The sequence below is a fragment of the Pituophis catenifer genome, unplaced genomic scaffold, assembly GCF_029215685.1.
Source record: "Pituophis catenifer annectens isolate HBS135680 unplaced genomic scaffold, rPitCat1.0.hap2 SCAF_11, whole genome shotgun sequence".
NCBI classification, from domain to species: domain Eukaryota; kingdom Metazoa; phylum Chordata; class Lepidosauria; order Squamata; family Colubridae; genus Pituophis; species Pituophis catenifer.
Window position 1 is genome coordinate 3,584,951 of NW_027256891.1, and position 25,487 is coordinate 3,610,437.

Genomic DNA, 25,487 nt, shown 5'->3' on the forward strand with positions numbered 1-25,487 from the left:
TTAGCTTTTTCCTCCTTCCTCCTCGTCCTCACTTTCCCCTTCTCCTCCGAGTTTCTGGCGGGCGAATTCCTCAACCATAATGTCATCACTGAAAATCACGGAAAACGAAAGCCAGGTTTCAAAATGAGAGTCCAAGCTACGATAGAATCAGTCTCTGGTCTTGCCTTCAAGCCCTCATTCCCTCAACTCTTCTGCCCAGGGAACGTTTTCCAGGACAAGGGTGAATAGCAATTCCCACCATTCCATGCGCAACCAGGCCCACCCGTTTGCTCAGCCCAGAGCTCCCGCTCTGATGCAAATACTGGGAATTGAGGAGACTGGAAGGAAGCAGAGCTGAAAGGACCAGCTCTTGGAGCTTTCGGGTTTCTTTCCTGGTTCTTGGGGTCTGAGGGGTGGGGGCTCCTTGGGTGCCACCAGTGGAAATCTGTTCTCCCAGATGGGCAGCGGGAGGGAGGAGTGGGGCTGAACACAACAAGCTATTGATATTGGTTCAGCAGTTTCAGATACTCATTCAACAGGTAAGAATCTATAAATAGGATTTAAGGGGATAGGTTTGTCTAAAGCAGAGTTTCTCAACTTTGGCAACTTGAAGACAGGTGGACTTCAATGCCCAGAATTCCCCAGCCAGCAATGGGGAATTCTGGGAATTCAAGTTCACCCATCTTCAAGTTCCCAAGGTTGAGAAACTCTGGTCTAAAGACTCTCGGATAAAAATGTACAACAAGATCGCCACATTTTTCTTCTACAGTGAAACACGAGAATATCATAAGCTTTCCAATTAATTAACTTTTCATGGAAGTTGGAAGTTTGGTAAAATTGCATAAAATTATGTTTTGGGGCAGTCAGAAGAATCGCCCATTCTTAACAACAGCGAGTTTTTGTCAGAGCTAAATTTATTTTGGAGAACGAATTATCCATAATGACATGCTGCCAATTCTAATGTGGAGCCCTCTTTCCTTACCTGGTTATTGCTGTCAATCAGGAAGAGGCAGAGGATGAAAGAGAAATGCAGGCGCCATTTAGTCACATTAATCACGATGAATTGAACAAAAACTCCCTGCCCATCTGTACCTATTAGCTGGCCAGGTGCAACACACACACACACACACCAACGCACACAGAGTCACCAAGCAAGCAGGTCCACTTCTCAGGTCAACCTTCAGCCTGGTGCAGCCCTCCAACTGATGGGATTTGCCCAATGGTGGGATTCAAATAATTTAACAACCGGTTCTCTGCCCTAATGACCAGCTGGGTAGGCGTGGCTCAGGGTTGTGTGGGTGTGGTCAACTCAACATCACTCACGTTGATGGGCGCTTCGCCTTAGCTGTTACAATATAATAAGGGTTAACCAGAGAGGCAATTTCTATAAGCAAGGCAATAAAGGTTAGGCTAGAAACACCAGCAGAATGTTTCCTTCCTGCCTTCCTTACAGGATTAGCCCTGTAAAGTGGAGAAAAACAAAATAAGATTTCTTCCCACAACTGGTTCTCCGAACTGCTTAGAAAGATAACAACCGGTCCTCCCAAATAAGTGCGAACTGGCTGAATCCCACCACTGGATTTGCCCCTCATGAAACAACTCTTGTCAGTGGGGCCGGGGGCAATAAAAAAAGGAGATTATTCAAGGAATTTAGCCTTTTGCAAGGTCTGGAAGTCCAGGTGCTTCCCCAGCATTGGGCTCTGGCAGTTAGATGCACTTGCTAATTATTGATATGTGTGTATTTGTTTGTGTGTGTGTGTTTTGTTTGTTAGAGGGGTGTTATTGTTTACCTTCGGGCACTGGTGTTGGAACCACTCCATTCTGGAGCATCAATGGTGCCATTTAAATATGTGGTCAGGCTCCCTCCCTTGGCACCAAAATGATCAGAACTCCTGGGGGGAGGGGGGAAGAGGCGACTGAGAGGGGGCTGATCATTGGATGAGGAAGGATCCAGCGCAATGGTGGGATTCAAGTAATTTAACAACCGGTTCTCTGCCCTAATGATTTCTTCCAACAACCAGTTCACCAAACTGCTCAGAAAGTTAACAACCGGCTCTCCCGAAGTGGTGCGAACCGGCTGAATCCCACCACTGATCCAGCGGTTGGAAGTCCGGGCTTGGAAAAAGAACCCCATTTCATTTTTTTTTTTTCATAAATGAAAAAATCTTGCTAAGGTTGAGAATCTCTGCTTTAGACCAGCGTGTCTCAACCTTCGCAACTTTCAGGACTTCAATTCTCGGAATTTTCATAAAATGAAAAAGGCGTTTAAATCAAGGGGTCTCCAACCTGGCAACTTTAAGGTTTTAGGGAGAACTTCCAATCAATTGCACCTCCCCTAAACCAGGGGTCTCCAACCTTGGCAACTTTAAGCCTGGCGGACTTCAACTCCCAGAATTCCCCAGCCACTTTGGGAGTTGAAGTCCGCCAGGCTTAAAGTTGCCAAGGTTGGAGACCCCTGGTTTAAATAATCAGGAGAGGAATCCAGCCCTCCACCGACTTGGAATTTCAATATTCTTCTCACAAAGGAGCGAGACGCAGGGAGAGTGGGAAGAAGGGGAGGCCATGGCTAGCTGAGGGAGGCTGCCTGTTGCCCCTCTGGGACGGGAAGCAGCTCCTTCCTGTCAGCCTCCTGGTTACCACGACCTCCTTGGCTGTGGTTTGCCCAGAGTCTCATTCTGATTCCCCAGGTTGGTCTCGGGACCCTCTTACCTGCCCTTCTGAAAAGATGGCTGGAAGTCTAGAAAGTGGGTTTTGATTTTTTTTTCCCCTGCAGTTTTTTCCCCTGTAAAATCTGCCATGTATTAAGTCTGATATCTAGATGTGTTTTTAGCAGAGATGTGGAAAAGGGAGAGTCAGTAATCCATAGTGATCCTTTGGCTCCAATGGACCAGAGAATTTGAAGGGCCCATGAACCGGAGTCCCCGGCAGGTCCTGGTTGTTGCTGGGAGAAGCTGATCCCCGCAAGGGCAGGGCAGGGAGGGGCCACTTTCGAAGGCTTGGGGGTCTCTGCTGGAAGGAAGGGGGAGGCCAATGTGTTCCAGGCAGCCTTTTTTATGCTTTTAAGAATGGGGAAAGTGCATCTCTATAAAGAACCTGGTTCCAATGTCCATTTCTAAGAGCAGCATGAAATCCTCTCCCAAAGGCAAACATTTGCTGCCTGCTTTGGGTCCTTTGGGGAGAAGGGTTACCCCCAAAGACAGGCCCTTTGCATTGCCCCCCCCCTCCATCAGTGGCCCCTGGATTTCTCCCATCACTGAAGGAGGGGGGCCTGTGGCTGATTCCAGTTTGGAGAACTGGAGCATTTCCCCGCGCCTGGCATTCCCCCAAAACCCCCTGGTCTTGAGACAGCGAGGCCGGGGGGCTTCCTAGACAACACTTACTTTCGGGGGGCTTAGGATGCATCAGGATAAGCGGCATCTCAACAGAGACATCACTGAAAAGGAAACCACATCAATTTAGCCAAAGGAGACACAGAATGTTCTTTAATGCAAAATTCATTTAGGTTTTTTACAGGTGCATTTGCTTTATTTAAGTAGTTTTTAACTGACTGATCTTATGACCCTGGGCCACACGCAACAGAATAAAAAGAAACCCAATAATAAATAATTGATTTTTTTAAAAAACAAACAATGAAATATGCAACAGAAATACACATGCTTGGAGGAAGCCCCATTGACCAATAAGCTGGGGCCTAAGGAAGATTGGGGAGAGACAGCTTCTGCAGTTCCAATGACAAGAAGGGAAACTGCCTTCCACCCCTGTGGGGCAACCTATGCTGTCATAGGGAGGGAGGGAGGGAGGGAGGGAGGGAGGGAGGGAGGGAGGGAGGAAGGAAGGAAGGAAGGAAGGAAGGAAGGAAGGAAGGAAGGAAGGAAGGAAGGAAGGAAGGAAGGTCCTGCACTTCCAATGAAACCTAGATGAGAAGGGACTCTCAGCAGGCCTTCTTCAGATGTCTCAGGTTGCCTAGAGTCCCAACACATTTCTATCCTCCAGCCAGGTGGTGATTGATCCTGGCATGAGTTCCCCTGACCAAGTACACTGGGGACACCTAAGCCCCACCTGCCAGATCACTTCTTCCATTGGCTTCTGTGTACATTTAACAAGGTGAGAACCAGGCATTGCAGCCCACCCATCCTGGAGAGGCCGTGGACGCAGGCACAGCTCCATGGACCACTGACTGGAAGCCCCAAGGGGCTGTTGCAGAGTTCTGCTCTGCCTCCTTCCATACACATCCAAGCAACCCAAATGACACTAAGAGCTTCTGACGTATTTTTAGTGCTTGTAACTATCATTAAACCCACACTTTCACTTCACTTTATGTGTTCATCAGCTCCACAAAATCAGACCAGTCTCAGTCTAATATTTCTTGAGCTTTCCCCTTTCTCACAGACTCATAGACACAACGTACGTTGCATTCTTGGCTTCCTTATATGCTATACATTGACTCTTCTTATTCTACGTTGCCATTTTGCCTAGGCTGTGGCTGCCAGCAGGTGGGCCCACAGAGACTGAACCTGGCCAGCCATCCTGGCTCTGGTCAACCGAGGCTTTCACACCTGCTCCTTAATAAGAGCAAACTCCACACTGGGTCACCAGCCTTTAACTACCTTTATGCCGTGGGTGGCGCTCTCTGATAATGGTGAGGGCAGGAATGGCACATCTTGGTACATTCTGACCAGGAATCACAGCCCAAATTGTTCACACTCTTCTTCTATGCAAGCACAATCTCTAATCCAGGGACTACCCTGAGAGCCAGTTTACTGGCCCTCCAATAACCCACCAACCTCAAAGGTATCGCAGCATGACGGCACCCACTCAAGAGCACAGTCCGCAAAGCTTAAGCCAGGCACCTTTCAAAACAACTGGGAATAAACTGATTTAGTAATCAATAAATCCGTACTTACCTTGATGTGAGATCTCCCAGGATGCTGTGGAAAGAAGGAAGGCTCAGTATGGAATACACAAAGGGTACTGCACATATATGAAAGGGGAGATATTTTATTTATATTTTTATTTACCGGTATTCATTCATTCATTCATTCATTCATTCATTCATTCATTCATTCATTCATTCATTCAATTTATTTATTTATTTATTTATTTATTTATTTATTTATTTATTTATTTATTTATTTTCTGCCTGTATTATTCTTATAAACCACTCAAGGTGGTGAACATCCCTAATACTCCTTCCTTCTCCTATTTTCCCCACAACAACCCTGTGAGGTGGACTGGGCTGAGAGAGTGATTGGCCCAAAGGCACCCAACTGGCTTTCATGCCTAAGGAGGGACTAGAACTCACCGTCTCCTGGTTTCTAGCCTGGCACCTTCTCCACTAAGCCAAATTGGCTCTCAGAACAGCAACTCTCCATTGCTGTTTTTTTGCCAGTAAATTGCTGGAGTTCAGCCTCCAATCTTCCAATTTCTGTCCAATATAGGCACAAAGGAATTGTGCAAATAGACTGAAATTGCTACACTTCCTTGATTAAACTTCTCCGATTATTCTAGTTACACAGTTTAACAGGCCAGCTAGAAGCATTAAGTAGAGGCCCAAACTCCCTGCAACATTAATCAGCGTTGTTTGATTAATGCATGCATGGCAAGGATGCCGAGCTTCGTCTTAGCATGTAAGCTCCAGTCTGTTGAAGAAAGAATGAAATCATTCCCGTGTTTGCTTGATCTCTTTCTGACCTGCTTTGGGTGGTGGGCTACTATTTTCCCAATCTAGTCTATCCCCCTGGAACGCCCTGTGGGTCTCCCACCTAAGAAAGGCTGACCCAGCCTCATTTTGTAAAGATCAGCCAAAGCTAGCTGGGTTTCGAATTGATCGAGAGCTCAAGAACGATGGGCTATTAAAGAAAGAGAATAACCATCACACAATTCTGGAAGATCTTTGCAGCTCAAGACTGCGGATGAATACTTGAATGAGGGTTTGCTTGCCTTTAGCAAATGGACGGGGAAGAGGCCTCTCGAGCCATTTGAGATGGTTCTCCACAACTTTTTCTCCTTTAATTTAATGTCACATATCACGTTGTTAATATATATCAGTCGTGATAACATTTAAAACTAAAGGCTGCCCATATGTGTACAGGAAGTCCTCGACTTACAACCACAATCGAGCCCAAACTTTCTGATGCTAAGCGAGACAGTTGTTAAGTGAATTTTACCCCCCTTTACAACCTTTCTTGCCACCGTTGTTAAGTGAATCACTGCAGTTGCTAAGTTAGTAACACGGTTGTTAAGTGAATCTGGCTCCCCCATTGACCTGGCTTGTCAGAAGGTTGCAAAAGGGGATCACGTGACCCTGGGACATTGCAACCGTCATAAGTATGAGTCAGTTGACAAGCATCTTGAATTTTGGTCACGTGGCCATGGGGATGCTGCAACAGTCATAAGTGTGACAATACGATAAGAAGTCACTTTGTTCAGTGCCATTGTAAGTTCAAACGGTCATTAAATGAACTGTTGCAAGTCAAGTACTTGACCTAGCAGATCATACGAATGAAACAGAATCAGAATACCAGGCAAGAACCTGCCAGGAACAGAGCCAAGGAAGCCCAGGCAGTGGGCAAAGGCTCTGGACCGGCTCTCTGAGCAGATTGCCTCTCAAAGCCACGGAAACTCCCACCCACACCCCCACACCCCACTAATGGCTAGGCATGTCCCAATGTCAAGTGGGGCTGAGTTCCCCAAGGAAAAGTGTGGGGAGGGGGGACAGAGGGAGACGGAGGCAGAATCCAAAGGGGGCTTTTTCACACTGTTCTTCTGGAAAAAAAGACTCACCCTCCTCTCGATACCACCAAGGTGACCTTCACTTTGTAGGACACCAGGATGCCCAGAACCTCTTTGTCCATCCCAGGCCTCAGACTAAGGATAAAGAAGGAGAGACGTTGGAAGAGCTGGGGAGCAATAGCCAGAGGGAGGGAGGGAGGGAGGGAGAAGGCGTTTCCTCTTACATGGTGCTGGAAGCCAGGTTGGTGTCCTCGTGCTTCAGCTTCCCATCCAGAGCCAAACCACGCTTCTCGCGATTCTTGGACAACAAGGGAGTCACTGTGAACGTTTTGTAGAAAGTGGAGTTTGCAGCCACGTTCTCCCTGTGGGAAAAGGGAGGCAAGATCAGTGGACGAGAAGCTGCTGGGCTCTGCTGATGCTTGCGAAAACTCTAGCTTGGCAACGATGGAGAAAATCATTTTTCCCCAGAAGAGAAATAGACTTGAATCAAGGAACATGTGACTTACACGCCTGCACTCCCATTCTGTGGGCCCCTTGTGCGTTCAAAGGAGGGGCTTTACTGCGTGCGTATGCACTGGAAAAGGCGAGAGGGACAGATCCGCTCCGATGCATCAAAACAGACAACTTCATGGCATGAGGCCGAATGATCCCTCCTTTCCTGAATTCACTGGAATTATCCCCAATTCATCCAAATCGAGCAATTTCATTAACCCCTACTTTAGCCTCTGAACAATCAGATCACCTAAACAGCCATTTCCTCCATTTGGGGGGGAATGCATTCCCCCCACCTCAATTCAGGAGTGACCTTTTCCCTTGTCAAGGGCTTTCATATCTCCATACGATATCCAACTATAAAGATTCCATTTTCCAAAATGTCTTTAAAAATTCAAACATGAATAAAACACACATATATATACAGCATGTTTCGGGGCAAAACAGAAGACCATCAGAGATGCTCTGCTTACAACTGCTGTCTTTAGCCAAAGCCCCAAGAGAACGTTCTACCAAGACTGGACCCACCGCCCTCTCTTCTCCTTGACTCCCACCTACCAAAGACAGGCCACTTACACAAATTCCTCTGAGCAGACCGTCTTCGTATAGTTGTCCAGGGAATAGAGAACCACATCTGTCAGCTGGTCAACTGGAGAGAAAAGGAGACACCGTAGATCAGTGGTAATCCTCTAAGGTTGTAGGGAGTGGGGGATTTTACACAGATATTACAAGTTTATTAAAACATGCAGGTGGAACTGTGTCCCTAATACTTTAATATTTCAGAATAACAGAATAACAGAGTTGGAAGGGACCTTGGAGGTCTTCTAGTCCAATCCCCTGCTCAGGCAGAAGATATACCATTCTGGACAATCTCTTCTTAAAAACCTCCGGTGATGGAGCATCCGCATATTTTGAGTGTGTCAATTTGAGCAAAAGGTTGGACTAAGTTCCTTCCAACTCTGCTATTCTGTTAGTACACTACATGTACCTTCTACTAAGTTGGTGGAATGTGAGCAGTGAATCATGGTTCAAAAAAACTGATTTGGCCATTCAGATTTAATTTAATTTAATTTAATTTATCAAATTTCTATGCCGCCCAACTCCCAAGGGATTCTGGGCGGCTTACAGCAAAAAATAATACAACAAAGAACATAGGAAAATTATTTAAAAACATTATAAAAACATTTTTAAAACATTAAAAGCCCATGCACACCATTCATGGCCAGATCTCGCAAGATTGCAACAGCGAGATCAACGGCCCCAGGCCTGCCGGAAAAGCCAGGTCTTCACCGCTTTCCGGAAGGCCAATAGGGTGGGGGTAGTCCGGATCTCAGGAGGTAACTGGTTCCAGAGAGCTGGATAACCAACAATGAATGAGAACGATGATTGTTTGGTGAATATCTGCTTAGAAAAAGATCTGTACTGAATATGTGATTTAAGCGAGTTTACAATGTATGTCCCTGGCAAAGGAAAACATCTCAAAACGTGACTGTGGTGATTGTTGGTGAAAGATTACAAAATTAGTGAAGGATCCATGGATGCTTTTTCCAGAACCACATTCGCGGGTCCTGAATGTTGTGTAATAAACTGCTTGAGCTCAAGTTATGAAATGGTTTACGCTAATGTGAAGATGGGATTGGGGATCATTATGCCCGTAATGCACAATGAATGATGGAAGTCGTGTATTTTGGAATACATGCAATGTTCAATCTGTGATATAAGCTGAGCAGGGAATTAAGCAATGATGTACAATGTCTTTTTGGTTGTCTAGTGCAGTGGCCCCCAAACATTTGGGTGCCAGGGACCACTTCCGTGGAGAGAGGATTTTCCACGGACCGCAGGGCGTGTGGTTTCGCATGCTGCCTGCATCCAGGGGATGGGGCTTCACTTGTTTGCGTGGCCAAGGTTTCTGGCATCCTGCGGCCTGGTCCACGGACCAGAGGTTGGGGACCTCTGCTCTAGCGCATTTATAGACTTTGTGATGTTGGTAGAGATGTGTAAATTGGGAAACCTCCATCATTTTTCAAGGTTTTCAAGAATAGAATAGACCACCCACTTGACCACCTGCCTCGGGGACTAGAAGACCTGGAGGTCTTTTCCAGCCTTATGAAATTCTCAAACCGCTAGAGAAGGTAAGTGAATTTCACCGCTGCCACAAAGGCCACAAACTCTGGCTCTCTTACCCCCAAGGCATGACTTTTAAAGTCATTCAACATCATAAGGTCCAGGGCTTCCAACCTTCATCTGGTGACCAAGTCAGATGGAGAATTACTGGGTGATGCAAAAGGTTAAAAAGACGGAGGTGGACACAGGGTCCGACTGGGCAATAGCCGATTCCCCCATGAATGGGCTGCTTCCATGGCTTGTTTAATTTGTCCCTTACCTGATATTTTAATTTTCTTCACAATCTTGCTGGTAGTATTGTTTATGTCCACATTCACTCCAATCGGGTCCCCATGGTAATAAATCTGAAATCACAATAGGTTACTAAAATCAGATAGAAAATCAGCACCCTCGTAATTCTGGAGAGGGGCCCCATTTAGCAAGCTCCTCTGCCCTCTTTCCCTTCTAATCTTGTGAAGCTACACTGCAAACCAACCCATCTATGATTAGAAGAAATCCAGTCTTAGGAAGACAATAAACGTGGGTAAAATCAGAAAAAGTCGATGACAGAGTAGCACCTGTGAAAAATGCACATACTACTCTGGAGGGTCCCGCAGTTTCAATGAACCAGGAGCCAAGAGCCAGGGGTTCCCGCAAGAGTTGGGATTACCAAACAGAGCTTCAAGGAGAGAACGTGAGCCTGTCTGAAAGGAGACGGGGCCAGGACAGAGCATCTAGGACAGTGTTTCTCAACCTTGGGTAGCTTGAAGATGGGTGGACTTCAACTCCCAGAATCCCCCAGCCAGCAGCGCTGGCTGGGGGATTCTGGGAGTTGAAGTCCACCCATCTTCAAGCTTCCAAAATTGAGAAACACTGATCTAGGACAACTCACCATGGCCAACTCGCTGTGGGACAATTTGCCACAGAATAAGAATGACACTAAAATCAAAGAAATGCTGGAACATTAAAGAAAGGACGCCAAAGGAGGGACAAAATGAAACGTGAATAACAAAAATTAAAATAGTTTTTAAATTATTTTAAACAATAAAATTGAACTGCTGAATTGTCCCACGGTGAGAGGGGCCATGGTGAGTTGGCGAATTGTCCCATCCCGAGGACCGAGACCTTCAGCATGGCAGCGACTGAGAAGACACCGACCTCCTTGTCCATGGACGCCTCGAGGTGCAGCGGCTTGTCTGACATCATGAACTGCTTGTTTACTTGAGTTTTGGGCGAGGTGCCCGTGAGGGTGGGGGCGAACTGCACCTTCCGGATGACCAGCCGCACGGAGTTCCTGGAAGCAGATGAAACGGGGGGTCAGCACTCCACAGCCACAAGGAGAGGCAGGAGAGGGAATCCTGGTGAAGTATTCTTTCGGCTTTGCTGAATTTGTAAACTACCATAGAAAATAACAGTGAGGGAAGAATCCTGTCCCACAAAGGCTCAGATAGGAAAAAAATCAATCAAGGTTAACCCTGCCAACCTGGACAAGGGCAGAGAGCATCAAAGCCTCTTGAACCAATCAGAAACATGAAGCTCGCCCTCTCTCTCTCCCTCTCTCCCTCCCTCTCTTTCCCCTTCCTCCCTCCCTCTTTCCCTCCCTCTCTCCCCTCCCTCTCTCCCCTCCCTCCCTTTCCCTCCCTCCCTCCCTCTCCCTCCCTCCCTCCCTCTCCCCTTCCTTCCTTCCTCCCTCCCTCCCTCTCTTCCTCCCTCCCTCTCCCTGTCTTCTCTCTCCCTCTCTCCCTCTCTCTCCCCTTCCTCCCTCCCTCCCTCTTTTCCTCCCTCTCTCCCCTCCCTCCCTCCCTCTTTCCCCTTCCTCCCTCCCTCCCTCTCCCCTCCCTCCCTCCCTCTCTCTCTCCTTCCTCCCTCCCTCTCTCTTCTTTCCTCCCTCTCCCTCCCTCTCTCTCTCCCTCTCTCTCTCACTCTCTCTCCCCCCCCCTCTCTCCCTCCCCCAGGCTCTAAAGAGAAGCTGGAAATACTTCATGCAGCCTTGGTCTTTTACCTTTCACCCCACTTCCCAGAAATGTTTCAACCTGGAGAATAAGGTGAAAATAGCCATAGGGAAGACTGGAATTGGAGCATGGAGACCAAGTGAAAATGATTTTTGGAGACAGGAGGAAGAGACACAGTTTAGACAACAGTCTGACGAATGAAATTTGAGTCCAAGGGGGGAAGAGTAGTGAAAGCATCCCAAAAGTGGGACACACACACACCCCTAGTTTGGGGGAGAATAAAACTGTAGGAAGGGAGGGATACTTTCAGGTGTGATGGATCAGCAAGGCCTGAAAACTATGCAGAATTTGCAGACATTTGAGGGGAAGGAGAGGCAGCTACAATACCCCTTCCCCCATACCAAGCATTTGACTGCAACGTTAACTTGCAGCCAGGAGCCCAAAACCCAGCAAAGAGGCGGTATCCCATGTCTGGCCACTAGTTAGCCATCCTCAAGGAGTATCTGGATGTCAACAGCTAAAACGAGTTCATTTGCCCTTCCAACTCATCAGAATCAGTGCCATGTTTTTCGTCCTCCAAAAACAAGGAGGACAAATGCCACCATTCTGAAGAGACCCCTCTAACCCTCCCTCTTATCTACTAGACTGGCTAACCAAAGGCACGAAGGCCTCTTTGCACAACTAGAGTTGAGAAGTATTTGCAACCTAATCAGAATGAAAGAGGACACAAATGTTTAACAGGCTACGATACAAGATAAAGCACGTTTGAATACAGAGTCATCTCTTTTGGTCTGGTTAACCGTGGAACTGTTTCATGAATGACATACAGTAAATAACTAAAGGTTAAAAATTGCTGGCTTTACTTCTTAGAAATTTTCTCTTCTGGGTCTTGAGCACAAAACGCCTTCACCTCAAAATCCACACCACAGGACTGCGGGAGACACAAGAGCAGAGGTTACAAGTTGACGCGGGGCAAATTGTGCCTTTATTTACAGTAATCATTAAGAAAGTTTAAGAGAGGAATTTTAGCCTCTTGAAGGATTTCCCATGTCGTAGAACCTTTATTCTAGCTTGCCACTGACATAATGTAAACTGAGTCACAGGAAGATGAAAAGCAGTGGCCGATGGACTAATCCCCAGGGGGGGATTTCCTCCATTACATCTATGGAGATTCTCAGACATCCAGGTCATGGCTGTCCCAAAGGTGTTTTTTTCAAAAAGCAACTGGCCTTTGGTTTTCCCTTGAAGACATTTCGCTTCTCCTCCATGAAGCTTCTTCAGTTCTCAGTTCGGTTCAGTTCTTCAGTTCTCAGAACTGAAGAAGCTTCTTGGAGGGGAAGTGAAATGTCTTCAAGGAAAAACCAAAGGCCAATTGCTTTTTGAAAAAAACACCTGTGGGACATTCTTGCATTACATAGGTGGTGGACTACAGATAGTCCTCGATTTACCACAGTTCATTTAGTGACCATTCAAAGTTACTGGAAAAAAGTGACTTATTTATTTATTTATTTATTTGTTTGTTTGTTTGTTTGTTTCCATTTCTATACCGCCCTTCTCCAAACAGGACTCAGGGCGGTGAACAGCCAAAGTAAAAAACAGAACATACAAAAACAGTTTAAAATAATTAAATATTTTGGCCGTAAATTAAAACAACACAATTTAAAGTCAATTTAAAATTTAACTCAAGCCAGCCCAGCTAGGTGAAATAAATAGGTTTTCAGGGCCCGACGAAAAATCCGGAGGTCTGTTATTGTACGTATCTCTGGGGGGAGGTTGTTCCAGAGGGTGGGTGCCGCCACAGAGAAGGGTCTCCCCCTGGGGGTCGCCAGCCGACATTGTCTGGCGGACGGCACTCTGAGGAGGCCCACTCTGTGCGAGCGTACTGGCCGGTGGGAGGCTATTGGTGGCAGAAGGCGGTCTCTCATAAGTACCCCGGCCCTAAGCCATGGAGTGCTTTAAAGGTGGTCACCAACACCTTGAAGCGCACCCGGAAGACCACCGGGAGCCAGTGCAGCTCGCGCAGGAGAGGTGTCACATGGGAGCGCCTCGTCGCCCCCATAATCCCCCGCGCGGCCGCGTCCTGGACCAGCTGGAGCCTCCGGGTGCACCCCAGGGGGAGCCCCATGTAGAGAGCGTTGCAGTAGTCCAGGCGGGAAGTGACGAGTGCCTGAGTGACTGTGCGTAGGGAGTCCCGATCTAGAAAGGGGCGCAACTGGTGTATCAGACGAACCTGATAAAAAGCCCCCCTGGCCACGGCCGTCAAATGATCTTCTAAAGACAGCCGTGCGTCCAGGAGGACGCCCAAGTTACGAGCCCTCTCCGTGGGGGTGAGTGATTCGCCCCCAATAGCCAGCGATGGCGTCAGCTGGCTATATCGGGACGCTGGCTATATCGGGACTTATGACCATTTTTCACACTTGTGACCGTTGGAGCATCCCCATGCTCACGGGATCAAAATTCAGACGCTTAGCAACTCTAAGCAGCCAAAGATAAAATACATTTAGAACAGGGGTCTCCAACCTTGGCAACTTTAAGACTGGTGGACTTTAACTCCCAGAGTTCCTCAGCCACCTGAGAGTTGAAGTCCACCAGTCTTAAAGTTGCTAAGGTTGGAGACCCCTGGTTTAGAGAAGAGATCAGATTTGTATTTGCTACCCAGTACCAGAGATGGTGTCCAGAGACCAGTTGCTCTGCTTATTCATTCCCTTCGTATTTTGCAGTGGTTGCTCCAGAGACACTGCAGCTCAAGGAAGGAAGGCAAAGGAAATGCAGCAAAACATAGAAAGGAACTGATCACCTGAGAAATCTTTTTTTTTTTAAATGATAGTTTGAAAAATGTGGGGCAAATTAGAAGCGGAGCTAAGGATCCAGTCAAGGAACCAGGCAAGCAGATGTGCAGCTCCAAGGGAGACTGGTTGGGTTGGGAGGATGAGCCCAGTGCTACAGCTGGGGAATGAGTCAGCCTGAGAAACCAGAGCCTTGGGGCTTCCAAGATTGAGGGGCCCTTAAGAGTGCCTGAACACACTCTTGTCTCTACAGCTGGCATTCGGCTTGGCGACCCCCCCCCCCCTTCCCATGGAGGAGAAGAGTGAAATCTGAACATGAAGCTGCCACCTACCTTTCCAGTATCATCTGCTCCTGGCTGCAGTGTGATTGAACACGGCAGATTGGTCGCCATCTATGGAAACAAAAAAACCAGATGCAATAACCATCCTGAAGAGAGTCCCAGATATGAAGACACACAGAGCTTCTCCCTTCCCGAAAGTCCAAGAAAGTCCAAGAAAAAGCACTGTAATTAACATCTGCTGCTTGCAATTACTGCAAGTTCAAATCTCACCAGGCACAAGGTTGACTCAGCCTTCCATCCTTTCAAAGGTAGGTAAATTGAGGACCCAGTTGTGGGGGCAATAAGCTGACTTTGTATAAATATACAAAAGTATGAAGGCTATTGCTTAACGCATTGCAAGCCGCCCTGAGTCTCCGGAGAAGGGCGGCATATAAATTAAAGCAAAAAAAAAAAAACCCACGTCTTCAGCAAGGTGGGGGAGCGAGCGATGGGTGAGGAGAGAGCATAGTAATCCCCCCCCCACCAGACAACACAATCATAGTGCAGGTAAGGGGAATAAAGCAATGTGGGAGGCACTTCCACTTTTTAAATTAAAGGTTACTGCAAGATAAAATAGAAATAAAAATTGAAAAATATCAATAACAATAGCACTTTAGACTTCACAGTGCATTACAAACCTCTCTGAGTGGTTTGCATCGGCATATTGCCCTCAACAATCTGGGTCCTCATTTTACCGACCTGGGAAGGACGGAAGGCTGACTCAACGTTGAGCTAACCAGGATTGAACTCCTCGCTGTGTGCAGAGTCAGCCTGCAATTCTGCATTCTAATCACTGTGCCTCCACCAGGGCTCCTAAAAACTAACTCCTAAAAAACCAGAAAGAGGAGAAGTGTAGAAAGAACTGAAGAAGGAAGAAAAAAGTAGTGACATCTGACTTTTTTCCATGCAGTAGAATACAAAAAAAAAACCAGTTACAGCCTCAATCTTTTACTTTACACAGGAGGAGTTTGAGTTGATGGGGTAGCCCATAGCCACATCTCAGAAGCTTCTGATGCCCCTCGTATGGGCATGGGACAGCCCATACATGCAGCAGCTGTAGCTGTGGGAAGGAAGGGGGAAGGGGGAAACTTCACAAATCACTGGATACCTCAAAGGTGAACGGGTAAGCATGTTCTCCTAACTTCTTCATCAACTTGTCCTGTAAGGGTGTGAGAGTCTTCGGAGCCTGGTCTGGCACTGGTGGGTAAAGTTGAGTTGTGAGGACATAGAGATCCTTCCTGAAGGTCAACCCAATGACATCCAGGTCATCTCGACCATACCGGAATGCACATGTGAGGGTCACATAGACTGGACCATCCAAGGATGAAGGACAAAAAAAAAAAAAGAGCAGAGAAAAATACAAGAGAACACTTATAAGCAGGTTTAGGCAGAGAGATGGAGGAAAGAAAACAATTACTCTTAGTTCCGGATCTGGATGGAAAAGAGGCTTCGATTGAAAATGGGAGTGATTCTTGGTTTTGGGGCCTTCTGGATCTTTGCTGTCTTTGGTAGCAAATACCAAATATCTTTGATGTTGGATATGACAGAAGTCCCTCAGACTAGCAAACCAGACAAGAAACACAACTAGATGAACTAATTCTACTTTATCATAGGGCTACATTAACACAATCTTGCAACTATGGAGGTCCAAACTTCAATTTTGGCCATTTGATCCATTAGGGAGGATCCTCCCTAAGGTTCTTTCCCTGACCATTAAGTGTCTGAGGGCTCTTGCTTCTCTTGACTGATCGTTTCTTAGGCAGCATCTCTTCCCCTCATCCTCCAAGGTCATCCATACATTCCATTATGCAGACAAACCTGATACACAGTCTGTGGGTGCCAATAAAGGACAATATTTGTAGCTTGGGGTTGAAATGAGGGGTCCTTGGTGCTCTCTGAGCTTGTTTTCTTGTAGACGTTTTATTACCCAACTAGGTAACATCATCAGTGCTAGTAAGGAGTACTGTTTGCTGTCAGTTTATATTCTGGTGACTTGCCTATCTGTGTGTGGGGGGGGGGGAGATCCTTGGTTGGGCCCTTTACTGATGGCTCTTTGGCAGTTTCTTGATTGGGGTGTTGCTTACTTGATGGTTGGTCTGAAGTTAACCTTAGAGTTAATCTATGCTAATCAGGTGCTGGAGTTTTTTTGTTCTCTTTTGGGCTGGTTGATTGTCTCTTTTGCATAGTCTACAGATGTTAATGTCTATTGGCGGATGATTTCAGGGTCCAATTTGGGGGTCCTGCTTGAGGAGCAAGTGGCAGTTGTGATCAAGAGGGCCTTGCACAGCTTCACATTGTGTGCCTTGAGGCTCAGTCCTTCATGCCCTTTAGGATGGATTACTGTAATGTGCTCTACATGGGGCTGCCCTTGAAGAATAATTGGAAGTTTCAACTGGTGCAGCTGCATGGACAGCTCCCTGAGCCCTTTATAGGACACCTTATACTTCTGTTCCATGAGCTGCATTGGCTTCCAGACTGCTTCCTGGTTCAAATCAAGGGGCTGGCTTTGATCGCTAGCCTGACTTGGGACCAGGCTATTTGAGGGACCGCCTCTCCCCAATTCCATATACCTATCCAGCAGGAAGGGTGTGCTGTAGGTCCCGTCTGCTAACTTCCACCTGGTGGAACCTAGAAGAAACACCTTTTCTGTGGTGGCTCCCAGGCTTCTCTCTGAGATGAGGTCAGACACATCCCTGATAGCCTTTGGAAAAGCCCTGAACAGGTGTTTTCCCCGGCAACCAGGAAGATCCCGTGGGGAGCTGAGAGACAGATGTTTTGTAGTTGAATGGTTGTTATTCTCTTGCAATCTGGCTGATTAAGTATTTTATTATGTTTATTGTTTTAATTTATTTATTTATTGGTTCGATTTATATGCCACCCTTCTCCGGAGACTCAGGGTGGCTTACAGTGCATTAAGCAATAGCCTTCATACTTTTGTATATACCTGCTTAGTAGGGCTTTCGCCCCCCCCCCCCCAGCGGTGTTCTTTTTTATGCAAAGTCAGCTTATTGCCCCCACAATCCGGGTCCTCATTTTACCTACCTCGAAAGGATGGAAGGCTGAGTCAACCTTGAGCCTGGTGAGATTTGAACGCGCAGTAATTGCAGGCAGCTGGTATTACTTAACAGTGTTTTAGTCTGCTGCGCTACCAAGGCTCTTTTGTTGGTTGTATGCTGTCCAGAGCCATGTCCAGTGAGATCAATTTGCTAAATAAATAAATAATGTTTCTGAAGAGGGCAGAGAGAAAAAAGAAACAAGAAATGTACCTTTCCTGTCACTCACGGTTTCTGGGTCTAGCAAAACAACTCCATCTAGAAATAAAAAAGATAACAGAACCTGATTAAAAAAACAGAACAAAAAACCAGCATGAGGATGATGCAAAGGGCTGTCTGCCTTCTCTCCAAGCATAGCAATAAAACTCCACAACCAATTTCCAGGCTTTCCAGAGGCCGTTGAGGGTCCTTGGAGCCCAGTTGTTGTTGTCATCTATTCCAGGGGGTCTCCAACCTTAGCAACTTTAAGACTTGTGGATTTCAATTCCTAGAATTCCTCAGCAGGCTTTGGTGCTTTATATAAACAGAGTTTCTAACAGTAACACATTTGCCTTTAAGTCCCAAAGGTGCTTTTTCAGGAGTCAGCTGGACTTTCTTGTTTTTTCTTTTGAAGAAAAAGTTTTGCTTCTCATCCAAGAAGCTTCTTCAGCTCTGACAGGATGGTGGGGAATGGAAGGATTTATCCATTCCTACTCCTAATCCCAATGGATTTCCAGAGGAAAATACTGCAGACTACAGGAACCAGGAGCACTATCAATGCTTCAACAACCCTCTAAAAGGATGCAAATGACCAGCTGTCTGCAAGGAATATAAACCCTTCCATTCCTCACTATCCTGTCAGAGCTGAAGAAGCTTCTTGTTTGAGAAGCGAAACGTCTTCAAAAGAAAAACAAGAAAGTCCAGTTGGCTCCTGAAAAAGCACCCTTGGGACTTAAAGGCAAATGTGTTACTGTTAAGAAATTCTGTTTATATAAAGCACTACACAGAGCAAACAAAGAGTACATTCACCATGTGCTTTACTGCTCAACTATATAACTGAAACAGGAAACAGGAAACTCTACGCAGAACAAAAGAGCATAGACCATAGAATATATAGTATGTATACCATAGATCCAAAGTTAGAAAAATTCTGCCATCTACTGACTGAATACTACTGTAGTTGTTGACAATGAATTCCAACAGTTACAGTAGAGCAAACTAAGAATACTTGAAAAACAGTTTAAGGATTGTTTCAAACACATGAGTGTGGAAGAAAATTAGGAAACTGTATTTGAAGAGCCAGCTCACAAAGGGACTAAAACTAAGGAAGGATGCTTATTTTACCTGGATGAAACAGATATAACCGCCAAGCAGGCCTACCAAGCTTCAGCTCAGAATATAGGGCAAAGGTAGAAAATGAGCTAAGGCTAGTAAAAGCCACAACTTCCAGAGGCAAGCTGTTTCATTGCTTAATTGTTCTCACTGTCAGGAAATTTCTCCTTATTTCTAAGTTGTTTTTCTCCTTGATTAGTTTCCATCCATTGTTTCTTGCTTTGGAGAATAGGTGACCACTCTTCTTTGTGGTAGCCCCTCAAATACTGAAACACTGCTATCATGTCTCTCCTAGTTCTTCTTTTCACTAGTCTAGACATCATGTGGGGCTATTATTCTACTATTACTTTAAAGTTCAGCCAATCCTGGTCTTAGCTTAGCTTGGCGCATCAAATTTACAGCAACTCTCCGTGAATGGTGTTCCAAAGTGAAAGTATAAATGGCTGGCAGGGACTCTGGTTCCCTTGAGGTGGGCCTGGTTGTGTCTTACAGAGTTTTGTAAAAGATTGATCACAATCAGAACACGGTGACTTTTTTGCAAAATGCCACAGAGTTTACAGATGGAAACAGGAAGGGCTGAGCTAAACCCTCCAGTTTCCAAGTGGCCAGAGTTATTGGTCTGACTGAAACAGCTAAATAGAGAGTAGCACAACAATGATCATCTCCTAGATTTGCAGCAACAAAACAAAGTCTCTATCAACAGAAGAAATATTCAACATTTACTGTAGTTTATCCTTGGAAACTGAACCAAAGACAGACCTAAAATCTACAGTTGACTGCATTTTTTTTTATAACCAGAGTAATAGTATCAGGGTTTGGTCCATTTGTGAACAACTCATCCTAAATCCAGCCCAATGATCTATTAGTATAAGTTCTATCTCAAACAAAATCAGTAATTTATCTCTTAATTCAAAGTTTCTCAACTTTGGCAACTTTAAGCTATGTGGACTTCAACTCCCAGAATTCCCTAGCCAGAATGGGAATTGAAGTCCACACAACTTAAAGTTCCAAGGTTGAGAAACACTGTCTTAACCGAATCACTGAAAATGCTCTGTCTTCTTTTCTCTTCCCCACCCCCATTGTACTCATCACCCCTCATGCCAATTTAAACCCTAAATCAGGCCTAGTCACACCATGCATCTGATGAAGTGAGCCCATGAAAGCATATCCTTTAATAAAAAGTATTAATCAGAAGAGGGATTAGAATATTCTTCCTTTTGCAACTTTTGGTTGCTCTGGACTGCATTAAATAACTATACAAATTCAGATTATCTTGTTACAGAACTGTCTTGGCCCTCTACGTCACCTTCTTCCAAAGGGTGCAGAATCTATACAATGCAATCAGCACTAACAGGATTTAAAGCAAATCACATACCGACAGGTTCCACAGATTCCACGTGATCCACAAAGTCTCGCTTTCCCAGGTAGATGGATAACTGGATAGACAGGAGAGAGAGGGGGGGGGGGAAAGATGGTTCTCCACCTTTGCTTACAGGTATCTTTCACCCAATAATCTTGGCCAATGGCACCATGACAAAAGTTGGCACCTCCACACAATACTACTTGGAACTCAAAAGGCCCTCCTTGATAGTATCTCATCAGCCTGGACTATCAAGTGGTTCTAATTTGCAGATAATGCAAAATTATGTAGAAAACAAATTCAAAATGATGTTTGAAAGAGTAGAGAATGGACTGCAAAGTACAGAATACAGTTTAAGACACAAATGAAATGTTTTGCCTTTAATTGATTTATTTTTTCCTAAACATAAATCAAATACACAGTACACCACCACCACCAAGCCACACCCACCAAATAAGCCATGCCCACAGAACCGGTAGTAAAAAAATTTAGAACCCACCCCTGCAGTACTCTATGTGATAAAACAAGACAATAAGGTTATTGTTGCTCTTTTCTGCGAACACACTGGCAAACATTAAAACATGAAATTCTGCCAGCTTTTTGAAACCAGGACAGCTCAAGCAGGCGGCCCAGGGAAGAACAGCTGGGGTCCAACACAGAAACCTCCCGTGACACTATATTTCTGGACCTGGTGCAATTTAAGCTGCTCAGGAGCCCCCTCTAACCCGAATCCCATTTGAAAAAAGATCTCCAGCTGAGAAGATTAGCGGATTGGACAAAGGTCACAAAAGGGAACCACCTGACCCCGGGACATGACAACTGTCTTAAATACGAGCCAGTTGCCAAGCGTCCAAATTCTGATCATGTGACCATGGGGATGCTGCAACAGTTATAAGCATGAAAAACGGTCATAAGTCGCTTTTTTAAGCCATTGTAACTTTGAATGGTCACTAAATGAAATATTGGAAGTCAAGGACTACCTGTATTGCATATACAGAAATTGCCATGTCAGGGCCAATTCCTGCATGCGTCAGAATCAACCCAACTGAACTGTCACATCCGTTGCTGGGCACTTAAAACTCAGCCTCAGGTCTGATTCAATTTCCCTCAAATGTCAATCTCTATCCAGCAGTGGTTGGCACCCTGGTTCCCCTGAATGATCCTATCCACTCTCCCTTATTCTGACTAAGACCCTGACTGAACACCAATTAGCCAGAAATCCTCAGGCCTGGTTTGAGCCAATTTAGCCTCCTCGTGATGCGTTTAGAGCAAACCCCCATCTTACCTTCTCATTGGCACAGGTCTTCTTATACACTCTGCCAAAAGAGGAGGGGGAGACAAATGGAGGGGGCAGGGAGAGAGAAGAAATTTCAGAGGCTGGACAATATATTATATACCATAATACTTAAGGTGGTTAATCTTAAGCACAAAATAGTTTAAAAATTTAAAATGCATTTGTTAGAAGTGTGCCCATGAGGCATTCCTGAACAGCTACAAAGAACATAGTGCATTTTTCGGAGTATAAAATGCACCTTTTCCCCCAAAAAAAGAGGGTGAAAATCTGGGTGCATCTTATACTCCGAATGTAGCCCTGCCCAGCTTCTCAAATGGAGGTTTCAGAGCCTGAATAAAGCATCAGAAAAGAAGCCCCCAAAGAGAACTTCAGAGGCTTTTTTTCTGAAGCTGTTTAGGAGGCTTTCAGAGGCAGGAAAAAAAGTTTTTTCTGAAACAAAGTTTCAGAAGTTTCAGAGGCAGAAAAAAAAGCAAGGCACAGAGCTCACAACCAAGGAAGCTGCTGCTAAAATTCACCGCTGGGAACAGCTGATTGGGGGTATACTGGGAGGCTGATCCACCTGCCAATCAGCTTTTTTCTTATTTTCCTCCCCAAAAACTAAGGTGCGTCTTATACTCCGAAAAATATGGTTAATAGTAGGAATAGTGTAGAGACTACACCCTAAAAGGTGTAGTAGCGGAGTCCTCTATCCAAAAGGCAGCCACTTTGCTCCTCCTGGATTTTTCCAGAGTCTCAAAAGATCACAGCTTTAAATCTGAGCTTTAGGAGCAATATCACTTTAGCTCCTTTCCCCAGATTCAGAACCTTCAATTTTAAAATATACCCCCTCCCATTAAATAAAAAGAGGTCTCTAGAAGAAGAAATGCCAAGATATCACCCGTGATTCCTTGCAAAGGTCCTGGGCTCCATCGGGAAGATGCAGCTCAAGAGGAATCCTTTGATTCTCAGGGTGGATCTGTCAGTGGTGGGGGAGGGGCAGGGCTGAAGCAGTCACAGCTCTGGAGTTGCTTATCATCTTGGATAAGCCCAACCTTAATTTTCTGCCCCCCAATGTTCACAATCTGATAATATTTATTATTTATAAAACATGTAAGCCTCTTTTCCTGTGACATAGCAATCCATTCTAATTATTCAAGTAGAAGAGAATACAGCATCTGAACCGTGGAGTCCTTGGGGCTCTCTAAGCTTTGTTGGCAGATTTTTCATGGCCCAGCTAGTTGATGGCTGATTTGCCAGAATGCCAACATAAAGAACATATATAACAGCCACTATATAGGGCAGATGGGCAGAAGACTTGCAGAGCGCATCCATGAACACCAACAAGCAGTCAGAGGACACCGTAAAAACTCCTTAGTGTCACAACACATGGATAGACTCAACCACAGTTTCAACTGGGAAACTGTGAGTATTTTAGACCAAGCCAAATGGCAAAGAACGCTAAGGGGTTTTTGACATTCAGACAAATCAGCCATGAATAGACATATCAAGATAAACCATTCACAAAAGCTAAAAAAGGAAACAAAAATACTAGAACACATCCTTTCCAGCAACAGACACCCAGATAAGCAGGGATTAATACCAGACAAACACACAGAAAACAATACCCTAATCAAGCAACTACCAAGGAGAAAACCACACCCCCTTAACACCTGCTGGGCAAGCTGCTGCATATAAAACAAGGAGCAAACCCCACACTCAACCAAGTTCAGACACTACCAAAGACTCCACCAGTCTAATTGTTGCTAAAATTGTTAAGGGTTGAACATTATCACTGAAAATTGCACTGTAATTGAAACCCGGCCAAATTATGAAATGAAGCTGAGCTGATGGAGAGAAAGGGGCTGTTATCTTCCTGCACTACGGAATGTGAGCAGGAAAATCTGGGAGGGTATCAGCTTAGCAACCAATCTTGGTGGGGCACTGGGGGCTCCAGCTGCCTCAAGCACAAGGAAAAGGGGCCGAGCGTAGGAGAGTCAGGCTGAAGAGAAGCCCCTCTGCCCCTCCAGGGAGCCTCCTAGGGGTGCCTTTCGCTGGGCCGGGGTGAGGCAGTGAAATGAGGCGCACCCTTCTCACAGACCACAGGGAAGATAAATAAGCCAGACCTACTTTGGTCCGTCAGCCATCTTTGGGGACCGGAAGCAGAACTCCTGCAAGAGATGAGAAAACCAAGCGGTAGGCCATCAGTGCAGTGGACGGCACCCATCCTCACCAGACAGCCCTCCCCAAAAAGTCCCGACACATCTGAAGGAGGTTTCTTGGGGCAGCTTCTCCCACGGGGGCTCCCTGGAGTCCCTGCTCTGGCTAGAAAAGGCTGGGGGTGTTTTTGAGCCAACATACTCACAGGGCCATAAGCTTCCTCCTCAGTTCTAGAAGAATCTTTGGGCAATGGGGCATCTGTATGGCAGATTTTTCAAGAGGCGGCAAGGGCAATAGCCCAGGGCCTGTAGCTCTAGAAGAGGCTGGCCAACTCCTTTGGCTTGCATAGTCATATCCACACAGTTAACAATACGTTGGTATAACTAGCATTGTCAAACTGTATCCCCCCACCCCGCCATTAACTATATCTCAGTGGTTATGGATTCAGAACGGTACCAGTTGTGAGACCCATTTGGGAGTTTAGGATCAGAGATCCAACTATTTAAAATGGGGATGTTGAGAAGAACTGCGCCATTAGAAGTTCTCTATCATGGTTTATACGGGCCCGAGTTTGCCCCTCCAGGAGACCTGAAGTCCAGGAGGTGAGGAAACCATTTATTTTATTTTATTTTATTTTATTTGTCAAGCATATATATATGTTGTGCCGCAGCTGCCATTCCTTCAGGAGGGACTGTTAAACCAAAATGGCTGGCTTGTTCTCAGCTCACTACTCACTATAACCTTCCATCTAAAATATTTTTAGTTACCTAATCTTATTTCTTAGTGCTAAGCTATAGGCATCATTCAGTTTTAATTAGCTGGTTTCCAGCAAGTTTAGCAGGGATTTGCCCAGTGACTTAAGTTTAAGATCTCTAACTCAAAGCAAGCGAGATTAGCTGGGAGGGATCTTTCTGTACAACTGGAATCATCGCACCAAGTAAGTAGAACACAGGAACCCACTAACTTGAATGTTTATTAATGGAGAAACAGGTGGAAATTTGAAATCATGGTTTTCTGCATAAATGGAAGAAATAAGGAGCACATCTTACACTACAACTTTTCTTTTAAAAAAAAAAAACATTTAGTGGGAGCATTTCCATAGAATACTAAATGATCCAAAGTGCTCCGTTTCGTTACCCAGTTGCTTCCCTGGTGTTTCCGCCTGCAGATTTAATGAACAAGCCCAGATGGCTTGGCTCCTTATGGGCCAACCAGGGAATCGGGTTGATCCCCTCTGACCACACCGGAAGGAAGGCAAGGAAGGACTTTGTGATTCAATTAATCTCGGGCAATAGATGCACTTGCTTCAAAGGACAGACTGCTGCTTCTGGCTAACAAAACTCCAGATGTCTAAAGGGCAACAATACAGAAACCCTCTTCTGCCATCTAATGGTTGTCCTGATTTTTGCAGCCCCCATCTGATGGCCCAGCTGAGAGGACTCGAGTGGAAGTTCTCTAGACTAATGGAATTGGCCAGCATGCCCACCTCTCAAAAGGGGCTTACCAAGGGAGAATAGGAGCCACAGCAGAGACTGGCCCCTTCCCAGGGGGGCAGAGCAGGCAGGCTCGGCTGCCAGGGCCCTGGGGCAACCCAACTAAAGGGGGCTTCCCCAGCCAGACCGGCCACCGTGGCTGCACCTCTCCCTGGTTGGTCCATCTGGTTTGGCTCAAGGATGAAGGAAAGGCGAGAAAGGAGAGCAGGGGTCCTTGCAGCAGCACAAGGGAAATGATGCCCCTTCACTTAGTATCCTCATCCAATGCGGGAAGGACAAACCCTGAAAAAAGTCTCCAGAGAGGACACCTAAGCTCATTGGTCTGCAGTGAAGTCTTTTCTATTACCCAAAGGTCTGCCTGGAAGCTCTGACTCTCAACAGCTTCTTCCTCCTCAGGTCCAATCTCTACATCTTCAACCCTTAGTTCTAGACTAGCCCTGAGGAGCAAGTGAGAATCAGACTGAATCCTCTAGGAC

The 25,487-nt window shown here is 45.8% G+C and overlaps 1 protein-coding gene across 1 annotated transcript; it reads right to left on the bottom strand.

The window, feature by feature from the left end:
* Positions 1-23,505, bottom strand: ARR3 (arrestin 3). Its single transcript, XM_070951684.1, has 16 exons — positions 23,489-23,505; positions 21,374-21,404; positions 20,104-20,164; positions 17,631-17,675; positions 15,473-15,672; positions 14,377-14,436; positions 12,122-12,189; positions 10,465-10,600; positions 9,587-9,671; positions 7,780-7,852; positions 6,936-7,073; positions 6,763-6,846; positions 4,884-4,907; positions 3,360-3,412; positions 962-971; positions 1-88 (listed from the first exon to the last, which is right to left on the bottom strand). Exons 1-16 carry the CDS (start codon positions 23,503-23,505, stop codon positions 1-3), a joined length of 1,173 nt encoding a protein of 390 aa, XP_070807785.1.
* Between the last annotated feature and the right edge of the window lie 1,982 nt (positions 23,506-25,487).